General features: G+C 35.4%; 1 protein-coding gene across 1 annotated transcript in view; it reads left to right on the top strand.

The window, feature by feature from the left end:
* Positions 1-16,864, top strand: part of FBN2 (fibrillin 2) — a 175,823-nt gene that overhangs the window by 143,636 nt on the left and 15,323 nt on the right. The window contains exons 42-55 of the mRNA XM_074811874.1: positions 2,160-2,228; positions 2,767-2,892; positions 3,730-3,855; positions 4,277-4,402; positions 5,972-6,088; positions 8,062-8,190; positions 8,504-8,623; positions 11,937-12,062; positions 12,300-12,452; positions 13,015-13,080; positions 13,352-13,477; positions 13,582-13,701; positions 14,921-15,043; positions 15,471-15,602. Of these exons, the coding sequence (XP_074667975.1) occupies positions 2,160-2,228; positions 2,767-2,892; positions 3,730-3,855; positions 4,277-4,402; positions 5,972-6,088; positions 8,062-8,190; positions 8,504-8,623; positions 11,937-12,062; positions 12,300-12,452; positions 13,015-13,080; positions 13,352-13,477; positions 13,582-13,701; positions 14,921-15,043; positions 15,471-15,602 (1,659 nt within the window). The remainder of the gene's footprint in view (positions 1-2,159; positions 2,229-2,766; positions 2,893-3,729; positions 3,856-4,276; positions 4,403-5,971; positions 6,089-8,061; positions 8,191-8,503; positions 8,624-11,936; positions 12,063-12,299; positions 12,453-13,014; positions 13,081-13,351; positions 13,478-13,581; positions 13,702-14,920; positions 15,044-15,470; positions 15,603-16,864) is intronic.

Raw genomic sequence — 16,864 nt, 5'->3', positions numbered from 1 at the left:
CAGTCCTTACCTAATTACATGCTCTTTTTTCTACACAGTACAAACTGGAAAAAATTCGAAAAAGCTCTATTACATAGAACACATAGTAGCATAACACAGAATGAAAGAAGATCTTAGAGCCTCTTCTTCATCCTCCCAGACCTGATGTGTTACGCGTTATCAAAGGAGTAGGTTGTCATTGCCCATGGAGACAGGGTAGTGAACACGAGGCACCCTTTTTATCTAGTATATGTGTTTCACAGGTTTACTGACAGCAGAAAATGGCATAAAGCTCCTTGCAGAAAAGAACTGTTCTCTAACCCTCAAAACTTAAACAAGTTAGTATAACAGAGCAGAAAATTGCTGAATGGTAAAACACTGTGGCAGGGACTTCTATGGCCCAGTATCCTGTACTGCAAGAATAACCTCAGTAGGCATTAAGCAGTCATTAAACAATAGGATGGAAGAAAGAAGAAAATGCTGAAGTTCAGGTATATTGGATCCTGCTTGGCTTATACAGAACTTAACAAACAATGTTTGAATGTGAAAAAAATATTTTGCCAAATCTCATTCTGAACAATGATCAACTAGATTTGCTGAAATTTTAATAAGTAAGAATGTTTGGTGTAAGGGAGACAAGAATTATTTAAGTTACAACCCCAGTGGTTAAACTCTACAAAATTTACTGAAGAGCTGCCATTAAAATACAGAGGATCAAGAATCTCAAACTACAGCCAGTAGAGAAATAAACTATCACCTCTATAGATTAAAGATCATTACTCACAAAACCAGAAGGTGCTAAAAGAGATGACTAATAATTTGTCTGCATTTTAGGTTTAGAGGTGAGTTAAAGGTAGACTCCACATGCTTCCTCTTGTTGGATAGAAATAGGCCTCCTGTAGGTCCTCAGCAGTACAAACAGTAGACTTGTCACAGTGACTCATGGCAGTCTTCATATTTTACACTTCCAGAACCCCCTTGAATTTTATGTCAGTGGGACGTTATTGTAAATTTTATCCATGTTCTTTAGAAGGATATTTTACCTTGGCTTAATGCCCTGAATGTACAAATATTTACCGTGTTCTTTGGAATTTTTGCTTAACAATAGTTTGGAAACTTAATATTGAAAGATACTTAATATTTTTCTGGAGCATTTGAATGCTGATATGATCCCCAAAGATACAGAATAGAAGCTGCGTGGTTATTGTTTGCAAACACACACTTAAAGCAAACTGTCAATTCAAACTGGTGGTGTCTTCACACTAGAGTTATTTTGCTCCCCTCAAACAAGTGGGCTTTTAGTACACAATTCCACTGGTAGTCAGTATTTTACAAATTTGACATAGTTATAGTTGTAGGCCTGTCATTTTTCATATTTCTACCTAGATCAAAATTTATCAATGTACTGTAAAGGTGTAATACATTTTCTTCTTGAAAGCACTGTTTTACCAGTAAACTCTTATGCCAACATAGATGCTTTATAAGAAATACTTTTTAAAAAGAAGTAATTATTTCTTACATCCTGCAATAATAGAGTCCATGCTAGAAATTTTTCTCTATATGTTGCAAATCCACTCAACTTCATACACCTTGCCAGGAAAACCGTAGGTCCATTGATTTTATATTTTATACTGTGCATTTCCCATTTTCAAGGTGCTTTGGGAAAGAGGATATAAAATGAATATACTAAACCAATACTTTTTTTGGAGCAGGGTATCCGTTCTGCTCTGCAGTTTAGTGGAATTAAGCTGCAGTAATCTCTGCAGAAATGAACAGAGATAGTATCATCAAAGAAGGCTAGGTACTGGTAAGATACTTTTATTTCTCCTATCTGAAACTTGCTGCAGATTCTGTCTACAGATGTCTAGAAAGCAGGAATAAACCTTAAAAGGTAAGTTAAGGCATTGTATTTAAAAACTGAAGTGCTGCTTTCTCAAACCAGGCATTTACTCATGTGCAAAAGTCTGCAAAGATTTGAGAAAAAAGAAGTATGAATTAGTGTTTTAATTTGCATTCATTTAGTGGCAATCTGAATTTTCAACACAGTTTGTACAGGAGGCAATGGCCCTTCTGAGTAGATATGGCTTGTATCAGCCCTTGAAAAGCTGAGAAGACTATAAGTAATTCTTGGAAGATTTATAAATACTCACTACAAAGGCATTGTTCTCTGTTTGCTCTAGCTGAATTCAAGAACATATGTGGGAATATTCCTGGCTTCACTTTTGACATTCATACTGGAAAAGCCGTTGGTAAGTTTCACTAAACTTATTTTAACCAAAAATTGTTTTGCATAGGTTGTTGCAGCTGCATAATGGTACCAAAATTAACATTTCGTATAATAAAACTCTAATTTCATTGTGGAGTTATAGTGGTGACATAAATTGTGAGACCAATTTTGTGTAAAATATTGATGATATATTTTTTTTAATTTCTACATTTTGTTATGATCGTTGGCTCACCCTCCATCGTAGCTCATAGGTTTGAGTTTTAATTGTTAAGATAAAAGGTTTTGGCTTCAAAAATGTTGCAGGACTTATCTGCACACTTGTAACAGTTCTGCATCTTGTCTAATATTTAGTATTACTCTGTTTTGATCACTTCCTAAACTTCACATAATTTATTTTCTCTCATAATGAGTGTGTGTTTAGATTTATATCCTGTATACAATTTCTGTAGATTAAAAGGAACTTTTAATACAACTCAGTTTTATACACAGTGAAATTGAGAATCCAAGAAGTACATAAAGCCATAAAGTACTGTACTTTGACTAGCTCATCTCACTTTCAGACATTGATGAATGTAAGGAAATCCCAGGAATCTGTTCAAATGGTGTTTGCATCAATCAGATTGGCAGCTTCCGCTGTGAATGCCCCACTGGATTCAGCTACAATGACCTGCTCTTGGTCTGTGAAGGTGATTTGATGTGATGTTATTTTTCTACTTAGCCCCATAAGTATGCTTATCTTAAAGGGAAGGGGAACATTTAATTCACATGTTTTTCAAAATCTAAGAGACAGACTGTGAGCTGGTTTGTAGGGCTCAAGTCTATAAATCAGTTTGTGATGTGTTTTTCTTTAATACATATGCACATGTACTTAATAAAATTTGTAATAGCTTTGTGTCAAGCAATTCACTGACTCCTAAATAGAAAGTAAATGAAACGCTTTTGTAAGTATAAGTAAATAAAAGTTATAAGTAAATTATAAGTAAATGAAATGCTTTTTCTAGGGAGGAAATTTAATTCTTGTTCTTAAAACTCCTCAAAGAAAAGTTTCCTTGATATTTTCTATCTTGTGTCTGTTCTACATTTTTATAGGTAGAGGTATTCATAGAAGCTAAAAGTTAATAGGAGTTTTGTCATTGGTATTCAGGGGTCTTGTGCTGACATGTACACCTTAAAAAGCTAACAAACTGTGCCTTTTAATATTTCAGTTCAAAGACAAAGAGGAACGTTTTTTAATACAAACTAATTTCTTCAGGCAGACGTTTAAAATTGCAAAGCCACTTCAGTGTGTAGTAAGTTGGATTCATAGGATCCTCCTTCATGCAAAAAGTGTGTTATGGATGAAATTGTATTGATTTTGCTTTTCATTTGCATTTATGGCACAGGAGGATGAAGGTCAGAATATTCATGCTTTGTTGAGGGTGAAAGATTCATCTTGCACAAGACAGAGAGTACAATCTAAATTTCAGGCAGAAGTAACTCTTTCATGGTTTCTAATGTCTGAACCATGGCTCTTGGTATTTCAGATATTGATGAGTGCAGCAATGGAGACAATCTCTGTCAGAGAAATGCAGACTGTATCAACAGCCCTGGTAGTTACCGCTGTGAATGTGCTGCAGGTTTTAAACTTTCACCCAATGGTGCCTGTGTTGGTAAGAAATCAGTTGAGTTTTCTCATCTGTTTGAATCTGTTTGTACCTTATCCATGGTATCTGCATGATTCTCTCGAAGGGTAAAAGCATCATTTATTTTCTGTTACCTTGCGTATTCTGCTGTTTTATGTAACAGTTTTTACTTTATAGCCCTGTTTCTCTGTAGAAGGGAAAGAAAAGACATGGTAAACTTTTAAAAGAACGTTCTTGATGTATCAATCAAATCCTAACAGTAATTTTGACCTTGAGGTGTATAGGCAAGAAGTTCCTATGAATCGAAGTTTTGTTATGATTCAGGTTTAGTTATAGAGAATTTTGAGTTTGGTTTTAATAATAACAGATTGTAAAAACATGGTTTTGTAAAATGAATGAATAATAAAAGTCCATAATGTGTACCATCTGTTTTATATTTCTGTTATAGATCGTAATGAATGTCTGGAAATTCCTAATGTTTGCAGTCATGGTTTATGTGTGGACATGCAAGGAGGTTACCAATGCATATGTCACAATGGTTTTAAGGCATCCCAAGACCGGACTATGTGCATGGGTATGGAAAAAAAAATGCTTTTGTGTGTGGCTCAGTTTTTTTTAAACTGATGAGTCTAGATTTTTGACAACATTCTAGTGACATTAAAAGACCGATTCAGACGTTTTTGGATTTTTGTGAATAAACTATGTGAAGTTGTTCTTGGAGTGGATATATTAGTTTGAAGAAAAAAAATCACAGTATTCTCAGAGATAGCTCCATGTTACTGAAGAATATTATTAACCCAATTTTCATAAAAATATATCATAGTGGCTTATTTGACAGCTTAGGAGATACCACAGAGTGATAGAGTTTGAAGACTAAAAAAAAAGACAGTCTTTTCAATTATTTAGAAATTCATTGAGTTCATGTTTCATTTAAAAAACAGAATCCCACATTTAATGTATCTTAAATCTATACTCATTTTCTATTGACATGATAGAGATGATATAAGAAATAAGACTGCTAAATATTACTGTTTTTCTTGTTCTTTTAGTGTTTTGTAATCAGTTCTACAGGGTTTTAAAAAGAAAAGGCGATGCATATTGTAAATTTGGTTCTCTTTGAGAAAGATAGCCAAAAAATTATTTTGATTCTGAAATAGTGATCATCTAAATGTCAGTTATAAGCTATAGAGAAGTTCAGTGTCTTCCGTAACATGTGTGTTCCAATTTGAACACAGACATTTAAAACCTATTCACATATTCATACACAACTTGAGTCTTCTCATATTTGGACTAAATCACATTTGTCAAACCCATCTGAGGAGGATATTTGGGAAAGTGATTTGTGTTAACAATGCAAAATTTTGAGAGCCCAGTTACTCAAAACAGTAAGCTTAAATAATTCTAAAACTAATTCTAAAAATTTCATAGCATGAAACACAAATCTAGACAATGACAGGTTATGGAAGTGATCCATACAACAAAATATTTACCTTCTGTAAATAAATAAAATGTTTCAGAAGGTCCACAAGAACTAGGAGAAGATCTAAATGCTTTCCAGATCCCCATGAAACTCCAGAAATTACTGAAACACACAGCAGGAAACACTGAATTTTAGTGTCTTTTAAAAACGCATGCTTCCGAGAGTTTGTAAGCAGTCTTTATAATTCTGGATATAGTATTGACATAATGTAAATTGACTTGTGAACAATGACACAAAACTCCTTTATAGAGCATTTTCAACAGGTTTTCATGGGCTTAAGAGTAAAATATGAACATAAAATTTGAGATATTTCCAGGGCTGTGACGCTCATCCTTTGTACTAAGTTCTGATCACTAGTGTACATTAATGAGTTAAGAAATGTTAGTATGAAAAATAAAAAGAGAGCCTTTGAGATACTGCACATGCACTTACTTTTATCTTTGCATGTAATAGTATCTTTTATTTTAAAAAACACATAAAAAATGCATCGTGTAACATTTTCCTATATGTACCCAGAAGCTGTAAAAATCAGTAGTATAAATAGAAGACATGACAGATGAAAGGAGAGACTGAGGTTTAGAATACTGTCACTGTGCACAGATACCACATTAACATGTACCTGGGAAAATCAGTTCCCGCGTACAGTTTTGTTTCTCTTTGCAGATGTTGATGAATGCGAACACCATCCATGTGGAAATGGAACTTGTAAAAACACGGTTGGATCATATAACTGCCTGTGTTATCCAGGATTTGAATTAACTCATAATAATGATTGTACGGGTAGGTGATGTAATCCAAACTTTATTTTCATTGCTGCCGGTTGGTAAGCCAAGGAGGATGGTAAGTAGTTAAAACTCAGAGAGAAGACAGGTCAGGGTGCCAAGAAAGTTAATTGAGTGCAGTAACTGATACTGTTACCAGCCCTAGAGATTAATCACTACTATCGTTTTTTAAGCTAATGAAAAATATTTTTTACTGGCCAGTTTGAGATAATGTAAACCTGAAATCTTTGGAACACTTGGGCAACCTTACAGTTAACTGACATTTTAATGAAGCCCTCAATTCCTTTACATTTACTGGGCAGTTACAGCACATGTCCTTGACTACTGGCACAGTCCAATAAATGGCACACTTTCAATACTCACAACTGGCACACTCCCAATAAGCATATATTATATCACACCACCAGTGATGCCTCATGAATTTAAAATCAATTCTTTCTTTCACCATATTACTTGACATTTACACACAGTGCGAATGAGGAAGCAGACCAGCAGTAAGAAAGCCAGTACAACTAATCTACCAAATCTGCTCTCCTAAAATGAACTCTGGTTATACAGAGTTTATAAAGGCATTGCTATTTCCTATTCCTTAAAGCACAGGACACCAGAATATCTGATGGGTTTGGACAATTTAAATTCCTGGATACTTGTGATAAAGCAACTAAAATCTCCCTGGGCTGAAGAACAGGCTCGTAAGTCTCTGGAGATCCTCTCCCTTGTGCAGACCATAAGCCAAAAAACAGGAAGGCTTTACATTCCTTCCTGCTACAGAAGGAAGACAGAACAAAGTCTACTGGTTCCTTTCTGGTTCAGGAGAGAAATAAAACATCTTAAGTAAGTATTTGAAATTCTCTCCCTGTTGAGGAAAGAGAAAATTAAAAACTTGTTCAAGTAAGCAGAGTCTGCTGCCAAAGAATGGCCCTATTTGCCAAGGAGATTCTTTCCCTTGGCAGTATAGCTGCCAATCTACTGCCCAGAGCATCCAGCACCTCTGCTTCAGGCTGTGCCTTCAAGGAGGCCAGGGAGCCCAAGCTGACTCAGAGACTTGGCCTTTTGATAGCACTCCTCTTGACAGCTTGGAGAGCCTTGGGGCTTTCTTCCAAACTATCCCAGTCATTCAAAGGCAGTTTAGCCCATCTCAGTATAATACTTTGGAGGTATTTGTGCTTGTAGAACTGTAACGCAGAAGAAATGCATTATGGAATAAACTAGTAACACAGGCATGGCTGTACTGTCTGAAGCAGAAGGTGCATCTTATTCAGGAGCTGGTAATGCCTCTGAAGACAACTAAAACATCTTCAGTAAAGCTGATGTTAGTGTTCATCATTCAAATTCAAGTATTGTAAAACAGTGAAGTGCAACTTGTTCTTAGCCATGATTCTTATCTGATCTTTATCTTTTCATTTATTCTGACACTTTCTCATCTGTATTTTTCAATATGCAGTGCTCCTTTAAGTCTGCATTTTTTAAGTAACTCAACAAACTAATAAGCATTTTCAAACCTCGTTTTCAGAGCTGTTATGAAGGAGAAAATCATCCTGCAGAAAGCAAGTGACATATTCCAAAATTGGAAAATCACAAGGCAGGTTTTAGGATGAAACGCGAGCACATATAAATCCAGATAAACTCCAGAACATTCCATGTTACATTTTCTTTTCTGTGTCTGGAGTTAGTCTCATAGAGTCACTTGGCAGTAATTGAATGCCTCCAGATGCAGTAGCTGAGGTGATGCTGAAAGTTTGAAAATTATAATACCCTACTAAAAAAGAGTGTTGTTTAAATAGAATATATACCTTAATGTACTTGAGCAAGAGTTAATTTCCACTAGCTGTAAGCTGTTCCCTTGTTTTTGCAAGATTTGCCTTTTCCACCAAAATATATACTGCAACTTGAGCGTGTTTATAACATACTGTATATACTATTCTGGGACTCAACTCTTGCTTCTGGGGTTTTATTTTTGTTTTTTTATAGATATCGATGAGTGCAGTTCCTTCTTTGGTCAGGTGTGCAGAAATGGACGGTGTTTCAATGAAATTGGTTCCTTCAAATGTTTATGTGATGAAGGATATGAGCTTACTCTTGATGGCAAGAATTGCATTGGTATGTATGATACCACATGGAGATGTTAAAGTACTGATGAGCTGAAATAAACTATTAGCTCCCATCTAGAGGGAAGCACCACAGTCTTGAGTATCGAAGTATTAAAAAAAAAAAAAAAAAAAAAAAGTTACTTTAATGAAAAAACAGTGGAAGTAACTGGGTTTTGGAATAGTTGTTAATCTTCAAGCATTTAAATGCCTTAGAAAAAGAAAATTAGAAAAGAATCCTACAGTCTTTTTCATGAATAGCCTGTTTTGTTATCATAAGAATTACATGATTCTAAACCTTTCTTGATTCCATCTGCTCTCCAAAGATACTAACGAGTGTGTGGCACTACCTGGTTCCTGTTCTCCTGGTACCTGTCAAAATTTGGAAGGATCATTCAGATGCATCTGTCCATCAGGATATGAAGTCAAAAGTGAAAGTTGTATTGGTAAGGCAAGTTGTATTTGTTGCTTCTGAACAATTTAAAGATTAGAGTAAGTGTCTGGTTCTAATGTGGTGGAAAGTAGTTGTACACCCTAATGTTTGTGAATGTCGCCCAACTTAAAATCATGATGACAGGGAATAAGTAAATAGGAAGAGTCTTCAGGAAGAGGTTTTAAAAATGGAAGGCAAGATATTTTGTACTGTATTGTACTTTATTTTGTACATTAACTTCTTCATTATTGCAAATAAAAATACTTCCTTTTTTTTAAAAAAAAGTATTTTATCTTTCATCCACTTTCTTTTTTAAATATCATTCGTAAAACAAACCAACCTGTGTACTGAATTCATATAATGTTTACAGAAAGGTAATTATTGGCAATCATTGGATGAACTAAGCTTCTGGTTTCAGAGGGCTATGAATTTAAAAATCTTGATAAAATTATGGAGCGTATGGGAACAATTGCTTAAATTGGTTTCTTCTAACAATTGTTTTCTGATTCCACAGGAGGAGGAAGAGGGTGCAGCAGACCTTTCATCAGTTTGCATGTACTTGTTTGTTCATATAATTCTCATTTAAAGCCTTGAATATCATTCAGAAGCTGAATGTCGCACAATAAATTAAGATTTGGTGTGGCAGAGAATGAGAAATAAAATCAAAGTTACAACTCCCTTTTTCAGCAGAGCAAAGCACAGGACTGCTGTGAATTTATTGGACATTTAAATTAACTATGTGGGGCACTGCACACAACTAGTTTTAGGTAGCTAACCTAGAAGTCTTAGGTTTCTGCATGGTCAGAGGAGAGAGTAAGCACCTGTCTCTCCACTGTGACTATCTTAAGAAACCTGTTTTTCAGCTTAAATGACTGAAGTTAGCTGGTGTGACACCCCAGACACACATTCATCCAAATAACTTCCAATAATAAATGAGCAGCTCGTCCTTGTATAGACTGAAGAAAACACTGGTGAGGACATAAAGATTTAGCCTATAGTCACCTGACCTGTATGGGCGCAGGAACTGGATCACAGGAACCTTTTTTAATTTTTGTCTTGAACAAGAGGATATATTTTCTGAGCCCCAGAGTTCTCTCATCCTTTTGTATCACACCACCATATTCAGTTTGCCTTTGTGGTTTCTTTTGGCAGCTGCCATTTCCATAGTAGCAATTATGTTTGAGATAAATCCAAATCACCTACAGCTGTAAATTCATGAATTTAAAATGAAAGCTTTTGGTTTTCTAGGAAGATCACTGTTTATAGCCACTTTAGTATCCTCACAGAATCTCTTGATGTTTTTAACAGCACTGGTGACTGCCAAACAGATTTTTGCCCAAACCAAGTAAAAGGGACTTAATTACATTCTTTTTCTTCATTCTGCCATGTTTGGAAAATTAGCAGCTAAAGTTCCTAGAAAATGCTTAGATAATCACGTGATTGTATTAATACTTACGTGATGATATGATGAATATTATGACAACTCTTGCAATGTACAGTCCCCATTACTTTCTATTGAGCTTATATGCAAACAGCTTTATAAGAATTCATTATTTCTGCCTGTAATGTGAAGGTTGGCAATGGCTAGATTACTTTTTGAGCTCAGGGTGATTACATGCAGGAGAAAACAAAACAGATGGGAGCCACAGAAAAATTCATAGTTTTCACCTACCCATTTAATATATTTCCTTTCATTTTATGGGAATGAAGAGGAGAGGACTAATTTTCTTCCATAGTCTGGCTAGTTGCCTGTTCATCATGGCCACGAAAAGAGTTTCTTCCACTAGTCCCAAGGCATTCATTACACTAGTGAGCAGTACTTCAGAAGAGCAGTTTTTCTATCCCATTAATGCAGCTGAATAGCTGAGCTTTGTATATTAACAACTGCCATACTAACTGGGAAATTAATTACCTTTTTTTCACTGAAATAAGCTGATTTAAAATGCTTCACAAAGTAAGAGCCTGTCCATGGGAAACTACTGCAGGGTTTGGTTATATGCCAGATTATGCTACAGTGGTTTGTTCATGCACTGTACCTAATAGTAACTTTTGAAAATGGGACTCAAGGTAATATTTTTTAGAAGTAACATCACAGAGTCTATTCCTACCTGACTTCTTCCATCACTCCACTTACATTTTCCTAGTGATAAAGACTGTGTTTCCATTGTTTCCTTATCTGCTAAGTACAGATCAGTTTTCGAAGATTCCATATAGTAGAGAGTCCAACAAATAACAGGAAAAATGGTGCTACAAATTTGTGACTCAAGATCCATGAAGCTTACTTTCATGGAGAATACCTATTCCTGCCTACACTTTGATTAAGATCAATATGGATATTATTGTAGAATGCTTATACAGCCATAGGTCTCTGTGGTGGTTCTTTTAATATCTCTTGCAGAAAGACTCAGGAAGGGTTGTACTGCGAGTATAGCTTTGAAGATTATTAAAATACACTTTAGAATTTATTAAATTATACTTACCTTTACAAATTACTTTATGAAGGAGGCTTATATCTTCTGTCAATATTTGCAGAATAGAATAAATTAAACTACAGTTTTAAATAATAGATATGAAAAATTAAAGGTCTATTAATGTATTACTTTTCTTACTCTTCTGTTGTCTATATAGATGCAGGATATGCAGCCTGATGCTATTTGAACTGCAGAATTTTACAGGCACTTGGTGTTTATATTGTGCTCTTTTATTTTGGTTTAAGTTTTTAATTACTATAAAAAGATCTCTATTTTTTTAAAAATAAATCACATTTAAATAGTCATAGCAAAATATTCTTAATTATGCAACTGAAGAGGAAAAATTTTAAATAACATATCAAGAGTGGCAGTGGAAGACTGGTAAATATAAATCTGAATATATAAATATAATCATAGGTATCCTTCTACTAATAATTAGCTATAGCTTCAGTTCAAGAATCAGTCAGAGTGAAAAGAGCCCATCTTCAGTTACAAAGAACCCCAATATAAAAATTTTTTTAAATTCATCTTTGGATGTTTTGTTTACAGAAAAAGGATTTTCTTATCACAAATACATCTTTTCCTCTGTTTCAGTCTGAAAGCATTTATTTAATGTGTGTAATACAAATGTGACAAAGAACAGAGAATGGTATTTGGAGAGGAAAGTGCATGCCAGTGAAATGATCTAATTTGAAAGAATTACTGGAACCTTCAGGCAGCTTTATCTCTTGGGTGCTTTATTGGAGGAGCACCCCCAGCTGAAGTTGAAATAATAAATAAATAAATAAATAATCTTTCCTAACCAAGGAATTCACAGCCAATGGGGTTATGGTGAACCTCTTCTTTAATTTACAGATATTAATGAGTGTAGCGAGGATCCCAACATCTGTCTCTTTGGCTCTTGTACGAACGCTCCAGGAGGTTTCCAGTGCATCTGTCCTACAGGTTTTGTGCTGTCAGATAATGGTCGGAGATGTTTTGGTAAGTTATGATTAAGGAATGTAATAACTTATTCTAACAGATAACAGATACTCTGTAGAACTGAGTAAAAAGAGACCTCTGCAGGTGCCTTCCAAACAATGCCCTTATGAGGGTTGGAAGGTGCTTTCGAGATAGTATGAAAAATGCAGGCCTAACATTATTCCTCTCAGGGCTTGCCAGTTATCATCTAACCAGGTCAGAGGTGATAGCTCCACATAACTGTATTTTCTCTTTTAGATACTCGCCAGAGCTTCTGTTTCATTAATTTTGAGAATGGGAAATGCTCAGTGCCAAAGGCTTTCAACACCACAAAGGCAAAGTGTTGCTGCAGTAAAATGCCAGGAGAAGGATGGGGTGATCCTTGTGAGCTCTGTCCAAAGGAAGAAGAAGGTACACATCAAGATTTCAAATAAAGCCTTTTTAGGTGGGAGAAAAAGAAGAGCACATTTGTGTTGTACCTTTTGATCATTAGAAGGAGAGCTCTTTTTTGGCATTCTCTGTTAACAGCCTTTTCTAGAACCATCTTCAGGTCAACAAAAGAAATAAATAGAAGAAATCACAGAAAAAGAGAAATACTGAGTTGGTTTTGCTCTCTAGGGAAATAAACTAGTAGCCTCCATCTATAGATCTAGCCTGCTTTAGGCAAAAGAGAAGAACAAAATGGGACAGTGCCAAGAATCCCTGAAGTAATTGACAGTTTTCAGTTCTTGTTTTTTTCCAAGTACAGAAACAAGAAGGCACTAAGCATGTGCACATGAAAGCTCAACAAGTTCTAGTGCTAATTCCCTGGACTAGAGACAGTATTACTTTTGCTTCTGGCAAGACAGTGTAATGACCATGATTTAAACAGTTGACAGTTTTGAAAAACTTGATACAGAAGAATTTTGGATGGCTTTAACCATCTGTCACAGTTCTCTCACTCACTCTTTTTTTTAAAAACCATACCTTTCAGTTGCTTTTCAGGACCTGTGTCCATATGGTCATGGAACTATTCCTGGAATTGATGATACACGTGAAGGTAGGTACTCTTTTTCCTCATAATTAAAAAAATATATTTATACGTAAAACTAGACTCAGATACTATAGTATGTGATGGCTTACTCCCCACAGCCCCAGGTGACAAGAGGCTGACCCAGTAAATGTGGACCATTATGATAGTTAAAAGATTACCTTTGAAATTCCATGACTGGAGAACAGAATATGGCATTTAGTCTTTTTAAAATGCTTTTTTAAGACTTGATACAGAAATGCATCAGCTAATTGGTTGCTAATATCTTCCCGCTTTTTAGATGTCAATGAATGCCTTGAAAGCCCAGGGATTTGCTCAAATGGTCACTGCATCAATACTGACGGATCATTCCGCTGTGAGTGCCCCATGGGATACAACTTAGATTACACTGGAGTACATTGCATCGGTGTGTCCATATTTCATAAATTCTAAGAATTGTAATACTTGAATTTAAAATACATTTTGAAACGTGCCCCAGTTCTCTACAGTTTGCATTTTTTCATTATATAGATACTGATGAATGTTCAGTTGGCAACCCATGTGGAAACGGTACATGCACTAACGTGATTGGCAGTTTTGAGTGCAGCTGTCATGAAGGATTTGAACCAGGCCCAATGATGAATTGTGAAGGTAACTTGTCCTCGTAATTTTTTTCCCTTTCGTTTTTTTCTAGTCCTTGGTATTCAAATTACTTTATTAACCAGGCCTTTGATGCTGTAATAACTAGGATGAAAAAAAGTTGCTCTGCTTGAAATATGTCACTGAAAAGGAAGTCCTGAATTGATTTAAGCGGTATTTTTAGTTTATCACAGGATTTCCCAAACTGCATGTTACATTATTCAATGGTTTATTGGAAAGGGCAGAGTGGGAAGGAAGTAACTGTTGAGCCCCCAAAATATCCTCATAAACAGTGTAGCTAACCATGGAAAAAATGCCTGAATTTACAGAGCATTTTTCATAACTGAGACAGAGCAGTTATGCACTGACCCACTCATACCATAGCAAATGAGTTATGCTGAACATAATAAACTTAAGTCAGACCACTGGTCCATCTTGTCCATTATTTCATCCCTCAACATTGAAATTCAGCATACAAGCATGACTAACAGCTTTCTGCAGTTCACTCCTCTAATACAAGAGCTGAGGATACAGGGAAAATGTGATGTAAACTGGGGGATGAATCCCTACAGCATGGGTTTAGTATCCACTTATAGATCTGTTGTCCAAGAATCTGCCCATTACAGTCTTGAATCTGCTTATACTATCTGCCTCCACAGTATCCTGTGGCAACAAAATCTGGGATGTCACTACTCTCACTATTTAGAGAAGTATTTTCCTTCATCTGTTTTAAACTAATCCAATGTTACGTTTGATTAAGTACCTCTTATTTTTCACAGTGTGGGAATTGTGTACAACCATTCTGCTCTCAGCAGATGCTCATCAGGATGCTTCTTACAAATTTTGTTTTTTATGAATCATAATTAGTTTGCTTTCTGAAGCAAGAATTCTGTTTTTTAGAGTTGGGAGAAAAACCTGACATCTCTCATTGCACAAAAATACATTAAAAAATCATCATCTAGTAAAAATCTGAAACAAGCTTGTCCCAATTTGATGTTCTAAGCTCAAGTAGTTCCATATTTATTATGCCATTATTTTTAGGCAGGGTTTTGTTAAGTTTTCTCTGGCTACTCAAAATCAAACATCCACAAGTCTCTGGTTTGAATTACTACATTTCTGATACTTTTTAGCTGACAAGAGAAGCAGAGGTATAAGAAAACCTTCTTGGTGATTGTTTTAAAACATAGTGGAGAACAATTGGAGAACAATTATTTTGTTCCTTTCTGTTCAGATATAAATGAGTGTGCTCAGAATCCTTTGCTGTGTGCTTTTCGTTGTATCAACACTTACGGTTTCTATGAATGCACATGTCCAGTCGGCTATGAACTAAGAGAAGACCAAAAGATGTGCAAAGGTAATGACTGATGTATAAACTTTTCCCAAACTTCCATCACCCTGCACTGGCCAAAGCATCATCCAAACATTTCTGTGCATCTTGCATTCATCCTCTCAGTGGAATATAGCAAGCAGCCAAGCGGATGATGATTTACTCTTTCAGAATTCATGTAAGACCAGTATCTAGTTCTGTTATGAAGTGTACCCATTGGTGGGGATTGTAAAGCCAAGAAGGTCACAATGGTGACGTTCATCTTTAACGTGACAAGATGATACAGTTCACAAAGATTAAGCAACTGCAATTAAGCATAGCGCTCAGATTTTTTCTTTGGTGCTTGTTAGTTAGGGAAGACTGTATGTTCTTTTTCTTGAGAAAGTTCTAGTTTTCTTCAGTAACTGAAGCTACTGGAAGGAAGTTCAAACACAAAATACATTATTTTTTCCAGATCTAGATGAGTGTGCTGAAGGTCTTCATGACTGCGAATCAAGAGGCATGATGTGCAAAAACTTGATTGGTACTTTCATGTGCATATGTCCTCCTGGAATGACCCGGAGACCTGATGGAGAAGGCTGCACAGGTAAAGCTTAGAAAGGGAAGAAGACGTCTACTGAAATACAAACAAGCAAACACTGAAAAATTCTCTGTATATGTATATAGTAAACTAGAAAATAGCAATTCATAAAGGACACTTAAGATAGCTAATAATGCCCAACATCTTAAGCTTTCTTTTTGTTTCAAGATTTGAGCGTTATCTGAAAGTAGTTCTGAGTGACTAATAAGTGTTTCAGAAGAAAAACTCTGGTTTTGATTCTTTTGTTGTACAACAAAATCAGAATGTTTTTCAGACACTTGTTAGATTTAAAAAATGAAGTTTCAAAAAAAAAGAGACCTCATTTGATGAGTACGAAGCAAAATTACATAAATGAAAAGTTACATTTCCTTTAGCATCAATACTGTTTATAAATAATGTGGCAGTTACTTAAAGAATTAAAACCGTAAGATTCTGAAACAACGTATAAAAGAAGACCAAAAGATGTGGAAACTGCCATAGTTCAAAATAGTTCTCCATCCTGTAAGTAAGCAAACAGCTTTCCTCCACCATTTTCTGAATTAGTTGAGGGAGAAGCAATAGCTACATTTTGGCAAATTATACTTTCTTCTTGTACATAAAAAACCCCAAGACCATTCCAAAGTTCTCTGTGGATAGAAGTAGCTGAGGCTGTCACTGGCTCAGAGGAAAAAAAAAAAAATCCATCTCATTTTACAACAGTGTTCCTTCAGCAAGAGAATGACTACTCTCCTTTACAGATCTTTATGATTTTTTTTCCGGGGAGATAATTTGTATTAACAAGAATTTTGCCATTTTTGCCATGTAATGCTGCCTTTAAATCAGTTGATGTATTTCTGAGGTTTGATTTAAGCATCTGTAATTGCTTACAGATCTGTGCCATTAGCTATGGAAGAAAATACAGTTAAGATTGTAAACTTTCAGAGAAATGATGTGCGGACTGAAATGTGACTGATTTCAGAAAAGGTCAAACATGTTCAGAGACTTAATGATTACAAAATGAAAAATTGTTACTCAAATCATGCATGTATTCCAATTTTATATAAATGCTGCTTGCCAGGTGAAAGTTCTGATTAGAACTTGCTCTGCTGCAAGGGTTTTCTGCTTCTTGTTATACATTGCAAAGAACATACAAGGATTAAAGCTTTCATCCTAGCATGCAGTACGTAAGGAATGGAATAGGACAGTGTTATTAGGAAAGTCCTTTCCAGGCTTAATCAGTTGTTGACTTTCCACTTCTTGCAAATATTTTGCAAATACTGTGCAGACTA

The sequence above is a fragment of the Strix aluco genome, chromosome Z (assembly GCF_031877795.1).
Source record: "Strix aluco isolate bStrAlu1 chromosome Z, bStrAlu1.hap1, whole genome shotgun sequence".
Classification (NCBI taxonomy): Eukaryota; Metazoa; Chordata; class Aves; order Strigiformes; family Strigidae; genus Strix; species Strix aluco.
This window is presented reverse-complemented; position numbering and strand designations above follow the sequence as displayed.